Genomic DNA, 18,533 nt, shown 5'->3' with positions numbered 1-18,533 from the left:
ACTAAACTGCTAAAAACAAACTTTTAAACAATTAAAACTATACTGTACTAAAACAAGGTAACACTCTGGAAACTAACAGCTAACTAAAAAAACATAACAAAAATAAAAACTAATGAAAAATACAACAGTGTAATAAATCTGATGGACAACAGTTCTCAGGAAGTAATGATGGCTTAATCAGTTGCTTACTGGTGCTAATTTCAGTCCCACTAATTTTAACAAACTGAACCAAATTAAAAAATATATATTTTTTATTGGAATAAACAAATTCTCTGCATTCACTGAAAAGAATGATTCAAAAATAGTTCATTAACATACCAATGCCAATGTCTGTCATGCCATCAGGTCAGTTACATCACAACTAAGGACGTGAAGTGAGAGAAATCCAAAACTAAACTTGAATATTTCCTGTATTTTGTGCTAAATAACAGACTGGGCAGCTCAGTTTATCAGAGTAGTGCAGAAACAGTGAACCACACTGTACTTGTAATATTTTCCACCCCGTCCTCACTCAGTGTTGCAGCCTGTAGTCAGAGCGTGAGTACCTGGTCTCTGTGAAACAGCACCTCCCTGAGGCTGGTGGCGGCGCTGCAGTAGTCGCCTCTGAGCAGCTGCAACTGGGCCAGATGTTGAAGATAGGAGACACTGCGTCCACCGTCTGACCACAGCAGCTCCAGAGACAGAGCACGCTCCGCCATCTGACAACAGGAAGACGGTGACTGCTGATGACTGTGAGCAACCACAACATCCAAATTTTGTTGTTTAATTTTTGTTGAAATTTTCAGAGATAAGATAATCCTTTATTAGTCCCTCAACGAGGAAATTTGCGTTGTTACAGGGATATCAAAGCAAGGCATGTACAAGATAAAGAGGGAAAAAGAACAATATAAATAGTTCAAAAAAACAAGACACAAAACTAGAAATAGAAAATAGGAATTGAGGAAAAAAATAAATAGATTTAAAGCAAAAAGAACAGTATAAACAGTAAAAAACAAGACTGACAATTCAAAAGTAAAAAAAAAAACAAAACACATATACCAAGTGCACATGGAAAATAATTGCACTTTGTGATAAATTGCGTGTTAGTTTAAGTCCAGTTGGTGTTTGTGGTCTGCTGGTAGCAGTGCAGGTTGTACGTTCAAGTGAGCTGTTTTTAATTTTAGCTTTTAAATATAGATTTCCAATAATAAAAAAAATGTTTTTGTTGCTGTAATCAAAAGTCTTCTGATGGGAGATTTAAGAAACGGCTACTGAACAGCAAACCAAAATAAGATTATTTTTGTTTTCACATTGTGTGTTGACTTTGCAAAAACAGACTTTTTTCACAGCTCCCTGTCATTGTCCAGATGTTGGAGCATCAACAACTGTCATAAATCACTTTTGCCTCATAACACTCTAAACTGAGGGTCACAAAATGACACTGCAGCAGTTCTGCACATTGTAGGTTGTTTTCATTAATATTTGACCAGTGTGAGTCCAGCTGGCTGGTCAGTTTGACAAACCACCAGCTACTGTTTGTGTTTTTACCTGCAGGGCAGCGTTCTGCAGCAGGAACTGAAGCGTCTCTGTGAAAACGGTGGTGATGGAGGAGGGTTTTGCTGGAGCTGATCTGCAGCTGACACGCTGTACTGGAGGCTGCCCTTGTGTCTCCAGGTCCTGGGCTCCACACTCTGGGTCTGAGAGAGAATGAGGTTAACACTGTCAGGTAGTATCGGCTGCTCCAGGAGCCCATAATCAGAGCCAGGGGCCCTCAGGCTGAAATGCACTGAGAGCCTCAGTGAGTGCATGACAGGCAGAGGACATGAGACAAATCTTATTTTTAGCAGATGCCAACGGAGTGCATCTAAACTTTTTTGTTCTCTCTCTTCACTGACTCGCAAAATACAAAAAGAAAAATAACAAAAATGCACAATTTTAGCAATTCATCAACATATAAGTGAGTCCTGCTATTTCCAACCCCCGCCCCAACAAAACCAAAACCAAAATTAAAACCAGCTCCTCACAAATGCACCCCTCACAAACCTATTTCATCTCTCGCAACTCGCCCTATACTTCTAATGTGACAACATGCAACATTACAGTAAGTGTAATAACTGTAAACAACTCAGACAAAAAAAGAACACAACAACCATCAGCCTATATCAAAATTATTAATAAATAAATAAATAATTAAATAAGTACAGTGCATCTAAGCTATTACCTTCTGACTGTATGTGAGACTTTGTTGTATATAAACATCTTTTACCTACATTTCAGGTTTTTGTTCTTATAGAAACAGAAATGAAACAAAAACTACAATAAATCTGAAATGTATTTAAAAATTAAAAATGCACAATTTCCTTATTAGTTGGTTTAATTAGTTATTCGGGATTTAATAGAAAAAAACAAAAAGCCCGGATGTGAATTCTAACAGATCTCAGTTTATTTAATTGTTTGCTCTATGTCATGTCATGCCAAGACAAGAGTAGAGTTTAAATATAGTAGATCTGTTAGAGGAAAGTAAAACTGGAATGAGAAAAACCTCAGGTACAAACCAAACCCTACATGATCCTGTCGAGGTCACCTTGGCACAGATATAACACCAGAGTCGCCTCCAGCGTTTCTGCTTTCCTCTCCAAGGCGTTTATACCTGCAGCACAGGACTAACTTCAGACGACAACACGGTGGACTGTTTTAATCCCACTGCAGCTCACCTTGATTAGCAGTGGGAGACTGACATGCAGGTGTGGTCATCTCCTTCTCCTCTCGTGGTTCCTCCTGCTTCTCGTTTTTCTCCTCCTTGTGTTTCTCCCTGTCCATCTTCACCTCCTCCCCCTGTGTTTGCTTGGCTGCTTCTTTTGCCCTCAGCTGCCTTCTGGCCTCCAGAAACGCTCTCTCAGCCAGGATGGATTCGCTCCGGCTCTCATGGAGCAAACCTGGACAGCAGACCCAGAGACGTGAAATGAGACTACACCATTCCCAGCATGCACCTCTTCTGTTTACTGCTGAGAGTCATTTTGGGTCAGATGATATATATGTTATTCAGCAGAAGTTGCTAAATGTTGATATTGGAGCTGATTTCTTTATTTCTTTGATATTCAATATATTTGTGTATTTCCATTCAGAGGTATTTGCTTTTGATTTTCATCTTTTATCTTCACAAAAAGCCTCTAAATAGCATTTTAAAAACTAAAATGCTGTACTAAAATCCGACCGATCAATTTAAAGTTATTAGCTTGTAAAAGCCAGCGTAACTGCCAGAAGAAAATGTTAGTATTGTAAGTTTCTGCAAATCACAAATACATTATATTTGCACGTTTCACATGTATCATATATATGTTTTTTAAAGTGATGAATTATATGTGGGGTGGATAGCGTGACACGTAGATGAGATGCCTGCCAAAGAACAGTACGAGACCAACAAACAACAAAACAAGTTGAAGAACGGTGATGGGTTGCTAACTTACATCCATGAGAATTTGCCCCCTGGAGAATATTTTAAGCCAAAACATGTCCTTCACTAACCATAACCAGGTGTTTTTGTGCATACACAAACACATAAAGTGTCAAAATATCCACTACATAATAACATAAAAAAACACACACATCCATAGTTTGAAGAAACACACAATTCCAACATTTTTTTGGGTGATTGGGTTGTAAAGGAATATTTACCCAAGTACCTAATAGGAAGTGAATATCTGGTATTCAGTCATTTCTTCACATTGAAAAAAAGAGAAAAATGCATCAAACTATTCAACTATTGAAAAATACCCACAGACAATATCATTCAAACTGTCTTGTGCAGTAGCCTCACAGGAGCTGCAACCATTCCCAGAGTAGCTAATATTTGACAAAAGAGTGTCATTATTAACAGTCTGTATGTGTTTTGGGCAGAAAAACAGACTTTCATCTCACCTAGCAGCGTCCAGGCCACCACACTGGGCGGGTCTATGCTGGTGGCTCGCTCCAGGAAGGTTCGGGCGTCCTCGTAATGTTCAAACATTGTCGCCAAGACCCCACACATCATCAGGCTGGAGAAACAGGCGGACACAGACACACAGGTTTAACTTCCCAGTTCACTTTTTTTATTTTTTTATTTTTTTTGCATAAATCTGATCATTTGGCTGCTTCTTTGAACATTACTTTCAATCTCCTTGCAGTGAAAAGTTGAGTTGGGCTGCCTCTGATCCTACCTTTCATTTCCCATTGGTTGTGATGCATAGGGTCACACAGTTCAAATCTAAAATTATACATGATTGACATCTCTAGTTACAGACAGTAAGTGATAAGGTTTAAGCACCTGTCTCTTTAAGCCCCCCAGCCTGATAAAAAAAAAAAAGCTTATTTTGCACTTGATTGGTCATTGGTCATTGACATGTCTTCCATATCTCAGCATCTCTGCACCATCATCGCAGCCTTGGAAGTATTGTAACTGAGAATGGCAGCACTTTCTTATTTATATAAATAAGACTATACTTATACTTTCTTATTGAGTATTTTCTGACCTGGGTTGGTGTAACTGCTGGATGGAAACAGCACCATGGAAACACTCTTTGGCCTTCATGTAGTCTCCAGTGAGCATGTAGAGGGTTCCCCACTCAAACTTGTGTGAGGGCTCACTGGGATGTCTCACCACCAGCTGCACGGAAACACATACAAAACTCACAATCAAAGTTTTTACCAGCCAGTGTCATTTGTTTGCTCACTAATCACTGCTGCAACATGACCTGTGGTCACCTGATGCAAAAAAACCCCAAAACAAAACACAAGACACTGATATGCTCCAAAGTAAATAGACAGAGATAAGCATAGAAGAAGAAAATTCAGGTGTTTTTGTGATGACAAGTCAATAAATTATGCGTAAATCAGTCACAGGCATGCGTTTTGATTTAAAGGTCTGAAAAGAGTGGATCAACAGAGGTGTTTTTTTTCCTCATTTATTTTGAGTGAGGAGCAGAAGCGTGTAAACACACCTCCTGGTAGTACTGAACGGCCTGCTGAAAATCCCCAGTGAGCTGAGCCTCTCTGGCAAAATGTCTGAGCTGGGAAGAACTCAACTGGATCTCGTCCACGGAGACATCATCGACATCCTCTGAATAAATCTCCTGAAATGAAAATTAACATACATACACAGTATATAAACATACTAAATCCATCTTCACTTTTTGCACATTTATTTGCACATTTTCTCTTTTTTGTTGCTCTTTTTAATCTTTTTGGCTTATTTGTTTGTTAGTTTGTTCTCTGTACATACTGTACATATATTTATTATTATTATTGGGTTTTTTTTATTCTGTTCTAAATTAGTCTATGTTAAGTGCCTTCTTATATATATATATATATATATATATATATATATATGCATATATATATATGCATATATATATATATATATATATATATATATATATATATGCATAATTTTGTCTTTTTAACAGATATTTCATTTAGTTGCTGTTCTGTTATTTGCTGCTATAACAAAACAATTTCCCTCATGGGATTAATAATGTATTTCTATTCTATTCAATTCTATTCTATTATACATATGTGCATAGCTGCCATAAGTATCAGTCACACCTTAAATTTCATTATTAACATTTGAGTTTAATTAAATAATGGTTTGTGTGTCTTTTGTTAATTAATGTTAATACAGTTTAAGATGAATTATAAAATTATATGTCTCTGGAAGGACCTGTGAAGAGAAAAAGAGAAAGAGAAAGAGAGGGAGGAAGAGAGAGGGAGAGAGATGCACAGCAACAATAATAGAAACAATAACACAACACACAACAATAGAAATAGTTGTGTGTGGGGGTGTGTGTGTGTTACCTTGTTGAGAGCTATGTGCATCTCATCCACCAAGTACACATAGAGCTTGCTGACAAAAGCCTTTAGCTCCTGAGGGTCAGTGAACGGCTCTGTCCGCTGCATCTTGTCTCGTACAATCCTCACCACTGAGTGCTGCACATCAGAAACACACATTAATGTGGTCAAATAGCAACAGAAGAGCCACCACCAGTAAAAAATCAAACATAATCGGCAACGGATCCACTCTAGAAAACATTTTCAGGGTTCCTGTGAGTTTTATCTGTCTATCAGGGATGTGTGCAGTTGATCTGACCTTCATCTGTTCCTTGAAAGTGAAGTATCTCGCAGAGACATTAAGCGCTCCCATCAGCTGATGCTTCATCTGCTCCCGGCTGCAGTCTTCTGATGGCTTGCAGTTTGCTCCGAACAATTCCTCATACTGGTCTGAAACATGAGCCACCACGTTTCCTACCTGCCTATGGAAGTCCAGCACCGCCTGCAGGAAGACAAACCCGTGGAGAAAAATCAGCAAGGAGGCAACAATCCACCAGTGTGTGGTTTATTTTGTATGTGTCTGTGTATTAATATGACTGTGTGTGTGTATTACTCTTTCTGCTCTGCTGGGACCTGCTGGCAGTGGAGGTCTGGGAGGGATCAACGCTCTCACCCTGCAGGAAATACAGACAAATCTCAGCACATTATCACTTATTTGTGTCCCACAGTTAGTCAGAAAACCAAGGGGCGACCCCAATTTATCGAGACAGTGAAATCAATACAACCAGGTCCAGCTTTGTGGACACAGACTCTTACAGGATTTATGTACCACATTACAGGCCCACTCAGACTCAGCGCCCACAGTAGTGTTGCCTATATACAGTGTGAGGACTTTAATCAATTTTAGATACAATTTTTGATGCCACAGGGAAAATTTGACAATGAGGGAATACACTTTTTTTTAGATTATTTTTGGGCTTTTTGCCTTTATTTGATTGGACAGCTTTAGTGTGAAAGGGGAAGGAGAAAGGGGGTGACATGCAGGAAAGGGCCAAGGTCGGAATCGAGCCCGCAGCCATTGCAGCGAGGACGTGGGGCGCCCACTCTATCCACTGAACTACTGGGCGCCCCAAATTTTACATTTTTATTCAAAGATAAATATAACACAACTACAAAATGACAACTTTTCTTTTCTCGGTTAGTAGCAGAGAACAGCAGAATGACTGTTGCAAATATTACATTAAGAGAGTGTAAGGACGAGCAGCTGGTACTTGTGTGCAGCATAAAATTAACCGATGTGTATTGATAAATCAATAATTTTGAAAAAAAATCTCTTCCACAAATTGTCCGCATATTAAAAAAAAAAAAGTTTTCTTAAAAGGAATATTGTCTATCACAATACAAGCAAAAAACATTTGGTTAAATTCAGCTGATATTCATTCTGGATCACTGCTGAAAACTGTTTAAATCAAATACTGCATGTTACCTTCTGGCCAGCTCCTCCGGAGATGTTTTGGGCACCAGCGGTTTCTCCACGGATATCTCAATGATGATATAAGTCCTGGCCTCCAGATACATCTGCCATTAACAAGAACGAGGAATTAATAAGCTGAGGGCTTTACAGACAATAAGCATGTAGACTGGATATCACTTTAGTCGTAGTTTACAGTAGGACATTAAATTAAAACACACAGTAAATGAATATTATTTGTTAGCTTTTATTTAGTGAGTTAACAATAGTCATAGCATAAACTACAAAGTGCCACTGATTTAAGCAGCACATTTATAGACAACGTTTGACCACGACTAAATTGTGTTTTGACAATTTTTGAGTGTTTTCTTACTTTAGACAAGTATACTAGTGTAAGATTAAACCTCAATGTCATATCTTACATTTCCCTCCGTACGGACGTGCGGCTCAGTTTCAACCAGGGGGTCAACCACACTGTCGGCTGCAGACATCCTGCTCTGATTGACAGGTTGCTGCCATAATGAATACAGGTTATGTTAGGCTCCAAACTTCACAAAAGCTTCACAAACAAAACATGGATATACAATTTTAAACTTTTAAGGCTATAGTTTTGTGAAACTAAAAATCACAATCTGTTGTGTTTTCACTGCTGGAAATCTGGTGAAATCAGTAGTCTTAGAGGTACAAAATCAACTGTTGGTTTGACTTCTTAGAAAGTTTCAAAGACTAGGTTTTGAGGAGTCTTTGAAATCTGAGCAATATGGGTTGATTTTTGTCAAAAATATGAGGGCAATGAGCAGCAAAAGAAGATATGACCCCAAAATTAGCAAGAAATTAGCAAAAGGTACAAGAAAATTACCTGAAAAAAAGTAAAACACACATGTAAATAACAAAGCGCTTGACATTATAAGAATTCTGTAACTTAATTTTAAAATATATATATAAAAAAATGGGAAAATAAAAATAAATATGATCACTAGAAATATAGCTTTTCATTAGCTTTTTTTCTTTTCCTGGGATGTATTTTCCTAGCTTTTTAAAAATAATTTTCTAATTCTACTAATTTCTAGCAATTTGTGGATCATTTCATATAGAGTTGATCATTATCCTTTTTTTCCCATATTTTTGAAATAAGTTGCACCAATTTGCTCTGGGTTCAAAGGTTTAATTACTTGTCAAAGGCATCTGAAAGCAGCACAAGAAAAGTGATGTTTCTCCAGGTTTTAAAGGGTTAGGGACTTGTTTTACAGTTCATGTCTAATACAATTTTCCAAGCCCTGGAAATGGTTTTAATTAAACTTTGATGTAAAAATGAATCCCTTCTGATCATCATAACCCCGCTGACCTTTTTGGCAGGCTCCTTGGATTCCTTCACTCCCTTTCCATTCTTCCCGGCCTTCCCCTTGTGGGAGCCTGTGGCCGAGCCAGCACGAGCTTTGGCCTGTTGGGCTGCAGCCTTGGCTTGCTCCTTTAACACACTGACACTCCGCTTGGCCTTTAAGCACAAAATAAAACTCACTTTATTTAAAGGCTGAAAAGTCCACAGCCCATAGGACCGGTGTCAGGGTTATTTGGCGGACTACTTTATTCACTGCATGGTTCACACGACACAGTAGGGATGTGCGGTGTACAGCCCGTAGGCTCATCTCTGTAATGCATTCACAAAGATGAAACTGATACTGATGATTTCATCAGACTCCAGTTAAAGCAATACAAAATGTCGTATTACCTTGAATTCATTGTTTAATAAGTTTCACTTTCAGTCGCAGTCAGAAAGGGCTGAAGGCAAGGCAATGTGCTTTGAAAGCAAAGAAGATGCGACTGGATACACAAAAATTGGATTATTCTACACGAGTTCTGAGTATTTGGAAAAGGATGTTTTGATAGTTTTGCTATGGTAAAACCTGGTCCCTAATTACTTTAATTAATTAACATTGTTAGCTGTTTTCTTTATTCCAGTGGTAGTAGCATATTTGATGCCCTAGATATATCATAATTCCCTCTCTAATATCTTTTTCACATTGCTGTGAAAACAAAAAAAATCTCCTTCAAACAGCTGTAGTTATTCAAGTTTCTCACCAGAAACTACATTTTACAAGATTACACAGAAAATGTCATGACGTTATAATTTACCTTTGCCTAGTACTCATTTTTACTGAATAGAGCTCATTAGAATAGATATTCTTATTGTACTTCATTGATCCTATGCTTATTTGATCTTATTTCTTAAAATTGTATGATCTACATTTGCTTTTGTAATTTATTTTGAGGTGAGATTCTATCATAAACCTATAGCGGTTTTCTGTATCTAACCTGCACAATCTGCTTCTATTTCACTGAAGTTTTGCTGTTTTGTTTTTACTGTGCAAACAAATAAATACTAAATACTTTACTCTTTGCGTCACTCAATGAAACCTCCATGCGTGGCCAACTGTTTAAAAGCTAATGTTTATTAGCTCTCCTCCTGCCAATTTCAACATGGATTTGTATTTTTCCCCCCATTTTTTATCTCTCCACTCTCTTCTGATGTCGACTTGACTCCACGATAACTTTGATGTTACTCATCAAAGATTGCGTCACGCTTTATTCAGATGACTCACTTGAACTGTTTTTTTCTGGATGTTATTTAAGTGCCCCTCTCTGGTTGGCGCCCCAGGCGGCTGCTTATATTGCCTATGGCAAGTGCCATCACTGCTTCATTCACCCACGCCATGAAAGAAAACAGCCCAAACTTTCCTTCACAAATTCCGACTAACACAGCATGAGTAATTAATATATAAATGATAATTATGCGGGTGAAATATTCCTTTAAAAAGCAGACATTATTTCCTTCATATAGGTCAGGTAGACATTATGTGATGCTTGATCCAGGAAACACAGACTCAGATCAAGTATAAAATACTTAACACAAACAAACAAACAAACGAAATATGTAAATACATGAACAAAAACTGAAACGAAAACTGAAACGGAAATGAATTACATTTGTGTATTTGTGTGACCTTGTTCAGCAACTCTGCCTCGGAGAAGGGCTGAATACTGTAAGCTCCTCGGATGCGGCTCACTCCAGGATACAGCAGCAGACCCAAGTCCACAAACGCCACGCCATGGAAGGGGATCTCTGGGTTCTCCTCAGAGAGCTACACACACACACACACACACACACACACACACACACACACACACACACACACACACACACACACACACACACACACACACACACACGTGACATGCTAATACTGATCTCGTACTAATGAAATGACCCAAAAAATTAGCATGAAATTATCTGATGAAAAACCCCACAAACAAACAAACAAACAAACAAAAAATAACAAGGAAACCTGGAAAAAGATCTACATAAACTATCTCCAATCTCCAAAACTGCTATTTTTCAGGAATTAGAGAAATATTGTTTTTAAAAGGATCCAATTGAGATAGGAGGTTTAGTCACAAGCTTTTTAAAATATGTTTTATTGGTTGAGAAATGGTAAAACCCACTGACAGACGTAGAGGGGGACCAATAGACGTGTTTTTTTAAGAACAAAAAATGATAATAGTGCAATATGGAGACAAAAGGTTTATGCCAGACAATGACAATATGCAATTGTGATTATAAATATTGTTTTTCCCCAGCTTTTTTCTTTTTCCTTTTTTTTCACTTACTTTTTAAAATAATTTACTAAGTCTATGTGAAACATTTGTAACCAAGTTGCTCATTACTTTTCTCCAATTTTTTTAACAAAATCACACCAATTTGCTGTGGGTTCAAAGGTTTAAATACTTGTGAAAGACATCTGAAAACAGAACAAGAGAAGTAAAAAGTTAAATGTTTTTTTTCCTGATGAAACAACCGTGGATGTTTCCCCCATTTCTCACATTTGGTTCTGGCTACAGAGCTAATGTTGCAGGGTCAATAAGGCACAGAAAGGAGATTTTAAAACATTATAAACCTATCGGCTGATAACAAAGTCGTCTCACCGTCTTCATTTCTGTGGCCTTTGACAGCGGAGCCGACGATCTCATTATCTCCACCGGCCACAGTCTGCTCTCAGTGATCTTCTGCCGCAGCCTGAAATGAAAATAAACACTGAAACACATATTTTTCATATCTTTTTCTCTATCTGTATCTCTCTTTCTGTATTTTTTATGTGTTTTTACACGTCCAAAGCCTCAGTTCACTTCACTTGCATTCTGATGCTTGGTTATGGTGGTTATAATTTTATTTTATTTCGCGATGATTTTTTTCCCAGCAGTCATTTGTTTGAGTACTTTATAGGGATTTGGCATTTCATCATAGCATTAACCCTGTTATGGCCCTGAAGACATTTCTTATGACTTTCTGATTTCCTGAATTGGCCTGAAATGCACTGATCAAGTTTTCAAAGACACACCGGAAAATTGATAATTTTGTATAAAAAAAAGTTTTTAAATCCTATAAGTTACAGACATACTGTAGTGCAAAGAAGAAACTGATGCCTGTCCTTTTCTACAAAATTCTGTTAAAGTCATAGCCATCAGGCAGCATGGTGGTCGGACAGGAGGAAGAGTGACTTGTGTGTGTAGCTGACCTGGTTGTTCCTCCTGCATCCAGGAAGCAGCACATCTCTGTGTCCCAGCTCACCCTGGTCTTCAAGATCTCTGCCTCGCTGCGAAACTCCTGGTCCTGCAACATTTAGACCTTCAACTGTGTAACTGACGGTGTAACTGAGCCTGCCTCCATGCTGAGTTCATTTTTGATATGTTCCAAACTTAGTATCAGATATACTAGTTTCACATAAAAAAACAAACATTCTTTGCTACAGTTGCTTTCGTGAAAATGCAAATGGCCTTATCTAGAGCAGTTGTTAAGCTGCCATATTGGTGCTTCATGGTGGACTCTGAGGACAACGATTTGCTCCCTATGTAACTATAAAGGTAATGAAAGCACAACAATTCTTGTTTCCAGGTGATTATAGACTAAAGAAAAGAAATATTTTAATTTATTGCATTTCTGCCAAAATATTTCCCTGAAGTCTACACACTGGAGCTTTAAGTCTGCTCATGTGATCAAATGAAAGGCATTCACATGACATCCTCGATTTCACAGTTTCATTCTGTATATGGACAGTTCCCCAACTGCAAAATCGATCAGTTTTGCTATCAAAAAGCTGTTTGCAGCAGGTCCAGGCCACATTTGCAGCTACCTCTAAGCCAGTCAGCTCGCCGTCCTCCTGTTCAATGGGCTCTGCCTGGCAAAAGGCATCCGGAAGGAACCGGTTTGCTGGGACCAGCAGGGCGTGATGGGGCCTCTTCTTCTGTCGGCCCTTTTTCTCTCTCTGTCCTCCGGCCTTCAGCTGCCCGTCACTGAACACCAGCACCTGATCTTTCTGGGAGTGAGAAGAGCCACACTGTTAAAATCCTTCACCCTGGAAAAATGCAGATTTGAAGTTAGTTGGAACGGGGCAGCTTGTGTTTCATTTTGATTCAACACAGTGAGTAACACTGTGCAGCATGATAATCTTAGCTCACTCGCCTAAAATGGTAAAAAAAAAAAAGAAATGTAATATGACTGCCAGTGGTTCTGTTTACAACCCTTAAATGGTTTCTGTATCCTGGGGAATACAGTCATTTGACAGGCTGTGGACGGAGGGCCATTAAGTGAGTGAACCTAATAATATGAAACACTGAAGGGGGAGACGGGTCAACTAATCAGATCATGTGACTTCATGCCAACATTCATATATTCTCACAATAGGCATCAAAGTCTAAAACAATCATGTTTATTAAAATTTGGGAGAATTTTGTTTCGGGATGACGTTATATGTTCTTGTTGAAAAATAATGATTTGCATTATCACAACTTTGATTTTAGGCATTCACTGTCTGTATCCTGGAGGACACATTACCCAGAAAAGGGTATAAAATCAGCAATAATCACTCACAGATATACTTGTGTTTTAGGCCTTTTTTCTAAACACTATCAATTATATAAAGGTGTGAGACATTGATTGCTATTTAGTTTTTATTTTTATTGTTTTGCTACCTGATGGCTCATCAGATTTAAAGGCTGCTATAACAATTTGTTTCACTGCGCCAGACAAATTCTTCACTCTACTAACCAAAACTGTCCATGGTGGGATATTGATGGTGTAGTGTCACCACACAGAAGATGACAGTATGAAAATAGGAATTAAATGTTTTGTTTATAAATTTGAAGAGGTTGTTGTATATTCAAAGTCTTCACAGAGATTTGTGTCAAGTGTTCAAACCATACTGTATATAAATAACAATTTTCAGGTTTTAACAATTGAACAAAACAATTTTTTTTAGAAGTTGGCATAGGAATTATTGAATAAAGAGGAAAGTGTTGTATTTATACCCTAAATATACAATGTATCTTGGAAGATACAATTTGTAATTTGGAAACTAAAGGTCACATTTTGAACAATTTTAGCCCAGATACATGAGAAATTTTATACTGAATATGTTCCTGCCCATTTAAGGGTTAATAAAACAGCTTGAATAAGTTACGTAACAGCAGATGGGTCTAACACTCACCTCTGCAGTAAGCGGGAGCTCCAGGGCAGCAGTGTATGAGCAGGACGTCTGCAGCCATGACTCAGGGACGGAGTACGCTGTCTCCACTGTTACCTTCAGCAGGCTGGAGGCCGAGAGTTCAGCCTCAGAGAGCAGTGGATCCGACACACTGACACACACTTCCAGGGTCGGCTCCTGCAGGGGGGCAAATTATGAGGCGTATTCACGTGTTATTTACAGACTGTTAAATCGTATCATTATTAAGTCAATGGCTGTGAAATGTCCCAGAGTTTTCCTACCTGAGGTTCAAAGTGTTTCCAAACACTGGTTGGAAAATGCTATTTATGTGGCCTAAAAACTGGCCATGGGATTACCTTCTTCCTCCACTTTAAAATGACTGCGGCGGCCAACTGCTTCTCTCTGGCCCTAACTGCTGCCTTCGCATTCTGGATGAACTATACCAGGGATGGTAAAAATAAGACACAACGCGCTCACTGGCAATTAAACTTTTTGAGACTAGTGCAAATCCTGAAAATGGATATCAGTGCAGTCAGGATCAGGACAGCACTCCCATTATAACTTTTTTTTTAAATTATCCACACAGATGTTTTGGGTCAGACGCCCTACTTCAGCGTGAGGATTCAGCAATATTACAAAAAAAGCCCACAAGTGGGGTTACTTTAAGTCAACACATGAAAACATAGCGAACATTTTTAGAACCTGTTTTTACATTGTTACTTATTTTATTTATTATCATTATTATTATTATTATTATTATTATTTCATTTACTAACTTGTTGATTTTATTTTTATGTTTATTTCTTTGTGATTTAAATACATATGAATTGAACAATTACTGTGATTCTGAATTTTAAAAATGTTGGCTCCCTCTGCTAGGATACACTGTATATGTTCATGTGTTGACTTAATTAACACACTGAAGGGGGGTGTCTGGCCAGAAAACATCCATGTGGCAATTAAAAAAAAGTTATAATTGGAGTGCTGTCCTGATCTTAACTGCATCTATACCAGGAATGGGCAGTATGGGTAATATCTTATATCACTGTCAATGTATTTGTTTTGAGTACAAAAACACGTTGTTAAATGGTAAATGTCCTTGAAACTTAACAGAGAAATAATTTATTAATGATAAATAACCACATGTGAATGTATGTTTATAGCTAATCCACTAAAAACTAGCAAAACAACATTTAATATATAAAAACTCGGAACACATGAATAAAATATATTTGACAAGAGGTATCAGTTTTACCTTCTGAGAAAGGGCTGTATGAAAAACGACAAAAATCTATTGCCATCTCATTTCCTCAGTAGAAATTCAAACGCATGTCATATGTTTTTAGTCAACACACAGATGTAAGTGTCATGTCTTGTGTTTCTTTTTCCTATAAACTGTAAAATTAAACACTTGTATAATAATAATAATAATAATAGCAAAAATACAGAGCATCAAGAGATCCTACCCCTTATAGTAACTGAGCGATATTATCATTTAGAGTCATGAACTAACCGACCTTGTTGCTGGCGTCCTGGGGGGACTCTTTGGTTGAGGAGCTGGTTACTGGATTCAGAGGGTATGTGGACGAGAAGCTGCACTGACCTGAAGACAGAAGAGATGATCAGTCCTGCAGTGAAAGTCATGCCATGTAAACAGGGCTTACAATTTTTTTAACCTTCCACGTTGAGACCCATCATTTCTGACAGATTCAGCTGTACCTTGTAGCAGCGGCAGCAGGTCGACCACAGCTTGGCCAAGCACTGGTGTCCTCGCCTCAACTTTCTTCTCTTCAGGCAGGAACTCTCTCAGCGTCACTGACAACAACAAAACCATTAAACAGTTAAAACTGAGGGCTGTGCAGACAGGCATGAAAACTCCAGGCCTTCCTTTGTATTCGCTCAGTGGTAAGAAAATTAGCACCAGTGTTGTTACAAATTAGTAGGGCTGTCAAACGATTCATTTTTTTGATTCATAATGATTTCCGAATTTCAATAGTCTTGGTAATTAATTGCATTTTTTTAATGCATGTTTAAAATTTCATTGTTTTGCATTTTAAAACAGTTTTGACATCCACATTGACAAAGCAATTCTTATCAGATTGTACTGATTGGGAAACAGACAACTTTTGCTATTTTCAGGAGTTCCAGTTTAGTTCAGATTCAGATCACTTTATTGTTGCATCTTATCATACAAAAATACAAAAAGAGCAAAAATCTTTCCCCTTTGGCCAGCACAATGATGTCCCAAACAATACAATACTGTTGTGGATACAATATAAAGTGCACAGTATGAAGTACATTACGAAAGTGTGTTTAAATGCATTGCAATTACACTAAGAGCAATATTAGAATAAATAATGTTCCATGAAATATTAAAATTAGTAATTATCATAAGAACTATACTAAAACCTAGATGACAAATCTTCAGTATCATGATAACATAATCTAAAATGATGCCAGTAAGTCGCTTTCTTTGATTCATGCAGATCCTTCCCCGCTACAGGCAACATATGACTGATCACAATGTGCCAACCTGAGAACGTCACTTTGACCGTAGTCTTCCACAATGTTTTTTGTTTTGTTTTGTTTTTTTTATGAAAGATTAATTTGCCATTTTTGCCTTTATTGGATAGGACAGAGTGACAGCGTGAGAGGGGGAGAGAGGGGTGGACATGCAGCAAAGGGCCATGAGCTGGAGTTGAACACACTGCCACTGCGGCAACTGCTAAACTGTATGGGACTAGCGTAACATTTTAATTGATATCTTAGGGTGAGAGGTCAAGGGATACCTGTAAAATGGCCATGCAGGCCTGACACAGTTGGTGCCACTGGATTCCTTAGGTTTTCTAATTTAATGTGATACCAGTATCATCACTCTAGCTTTAAAACTCAGCCCAGTACAGCCACTTAAAGACAGGAATGTTGTCTGGGATCGCCGGTGTTTAGCGCATTAAAAAAAATAAAAAATAATGATGTAATTTTAAAGGCTGAAGGCAGTTTTTCACAATTAAGCTAATTCTATTGAAACTTTTTAAAGTCCTTTTGAAACCTAACAACAACAATCCAACACTGACTTACAATAAGGCCACATACTGGGATTCTATTGTAGCTGGTGTTACATCTACTCATGGTGTAAAGATTATTATAAGTATTTACACTCCATGTAAGCACTAGTTTATGGGATGAATTTGGTTTGCATGTAAATGCAATATTTGGGACGACAATTTTATTTAAGTGTGATGGAAGTTTTATTCAAATATCTCAAGTGAAAAACACCATGTTCTGTTTATTTTTTATAACTAAAAGAATAAAATAACTGTGTGAAAGTACCTGACTAAAGAAGACCGTATGACTTTAGTGAGAAAAAATGTTGAATTGAATGAATGAATTATCATGTTGTATCATGTAGACATAACCAGTCAAGTGAGGCTATCAAAGAGACACTGGTGGATAATATGCAGAGAGTCACAGCAGCAACAAGAGTTCAAAGTAGAGACAGACCAAAACTCTGATTTAGAAATTTTAGTGTAAGACAGCTTATGTCAGATATCAAGTGACAGAACAACAATTTCAAACTCTGCTTACCTATGACAGGTTTATGGGCGATGTCACTGAGAGCCTGAGTGTCATTGGGGCAGTGGAAGCTGCAGGTGAAGTCGTAGTGGACACACTGCTCCACAGGGTGGACGGGCGTCTTGTCTGACTCTCCCAGCACATTTCCATCGAAATCAACTTGCACGAAACTCTGGAAACCGTCTGCTTTTTTTCCTTGCTGAAAAAGGAAGAAGCAGAATATGTAACAACAGGTCAGCAACACTCAGCTAGTCCTCCGACATTGTTTTATCCTGATCAGATATCTGATATCCGAAGATGCTAAAAACTAAACCACGATAAAAGATAACTGCGTATATGTTGGTTAATGTTGACTAACCAACAATTTAAGTAATAAATGCAGTCTTTACGTGCCTTCCACAGACTGGTGCTTCAAAAAGTAGTTTAGTCAGTCTTTGTTTGCTTTAACTTTTTGTTGTATTTAGCTAAACTAAAATGTAAAAATACACGCTGCTTTAGCCGTTGGTTAGCTAACTACGTCATTTAAGTTAGCTAGCTAGTTAGCGTGTTTGAAGTTTGTCACTTTTTTACACTATAAGTAACATGAAAGAAGCTCACCAGGTTATTCCCACGGATGACAGTTGCTTTTATAGTTTTGTAGTCGGTTTCTGCGGCGTTTTCAGGTGTTCCCATTGTGTCACGACGGACTAACGTTGACGTTAATCAGCCGTTTTGAGTCTCGGTCGCTTTATTTATCCAAGGGATACGAACTGGGTCTCGTTTCCATGACAACGGCTCTACACACACGGTGGTGCGTTCAGGTAGAATTCGAAATACTGAACATTCAACTGATAGAGGAGCGACAATTTCAATGCCGCGTTTAAATGAAACTCGTGAACTCGTGTCAACAGAATTGGAAGTCGTGTACACAAAGTGGTGAAGTCGGGGCTCTCGGGTCTTCACGTCTACTTATAAAGTCGTGAATACCACATTAGGCGGGTGCTCATTTAGCCACTTCTCATGAACACGGTAAACACGATCTGGCAGCATGCTTCATATTAATTGTGTGATATTAAAAACCGCCAAACTGCGGCACAAGCACTGGCACCTCCCGGCACCTCCGCCAAACCGCGGCACACGCACTGGCACCTCGCGGCACCTCCTGGCAAGCAGTGGCACAAGCACTGGCACCT

General features: G+C 38.3%; 1 protein-coding gene across 2 annotated transcripts in view; it reads right to left on the bottom strand.

Moving 5' to 3' along the window:
- The window catches only part of LOC121943192 (cilia- and flagella-associated protein 70), a 22,100-nt gene extending 3,567 nt beyond the window's left edge, over positions 1-18,533 (bottom strand). Inside the window, exons 1-23 of one of the 2 annotated variants that reach the window (XM_088087675.1) lie at positions 18,490-18,533; positions 17,959-18,448; positions 17,374-17,560; positions 15,508-15,603; positions 15,306-15,391; positions 14,145-14,225; positions 13,792-13,965; positions 12,439-12,621; positions 11,824-11,918; positions 11,234-11,324; positions 10,255-10,392; positions 8,598-8,747; positions 7,675-7,764; positions 7,268-7,359; positions 6,395-6,455; positions 6,101-6,283; positions 5,809-5,940; positions 4,956-5,087; positions 4,488-4,621; positions 3,898-4,013; positions 2,694-2,915; positions 1,528-1,676; positions 546-698 (exon numbers count right to left, since the gene is read on the bottom strand). In XM_088087675.1, coding sequence (XP_087943801.1) covers positions 546-698; positions 1,528-1,676; positions 2,694-2,915; positions 3,898-4,013; positions 4,488-4,621; positions 4,956-5,087; positions 5,809-5,940; positions 6,101-6,283; positions 6,395-6,455; positions 7,268-7,359; positions 7,675-7,764; positions 8,598-8,747; positions 10,255-10,392; positions 11,234-11,324; positions 11,824-11,918; positions 12,439-12,621; positions 13,792-13,965; positions 14,145-14,225; positions 15,306-15,391; positions 15,508-15,603; positions 17,374-17,560; positions 17,959-18,033 — 2,820 coding nt within the window. In that variant the 5' untranslated portion in view covers positions 18,034-18,448; positions 18,490-18,533. The other variant, XM_088087698.1, reaches the window with a different exon arrangement.

Source organism: Plectropomus leopardus, chromosome 1 (genome assembly GCF_026936395.1).
Source record: "Plectropomus leopardus strain MGB_pleo_1.0 chromosome 1, ASM2693639v1, whole genome shotgun sequence".
NCBI classification, from domain to species: domain Eukaryota; kingdom Metazoa; phylum Chordata; class Actinopteri; order Perciformes; family Serranidae; genus Plectropomus; species Plectropomus leopardus.
The sequence above is the reverse complement of the archived record's forward strand: the minus strand, read 5'-3'. Positions and strand labels throughout refer to the sequence as shown.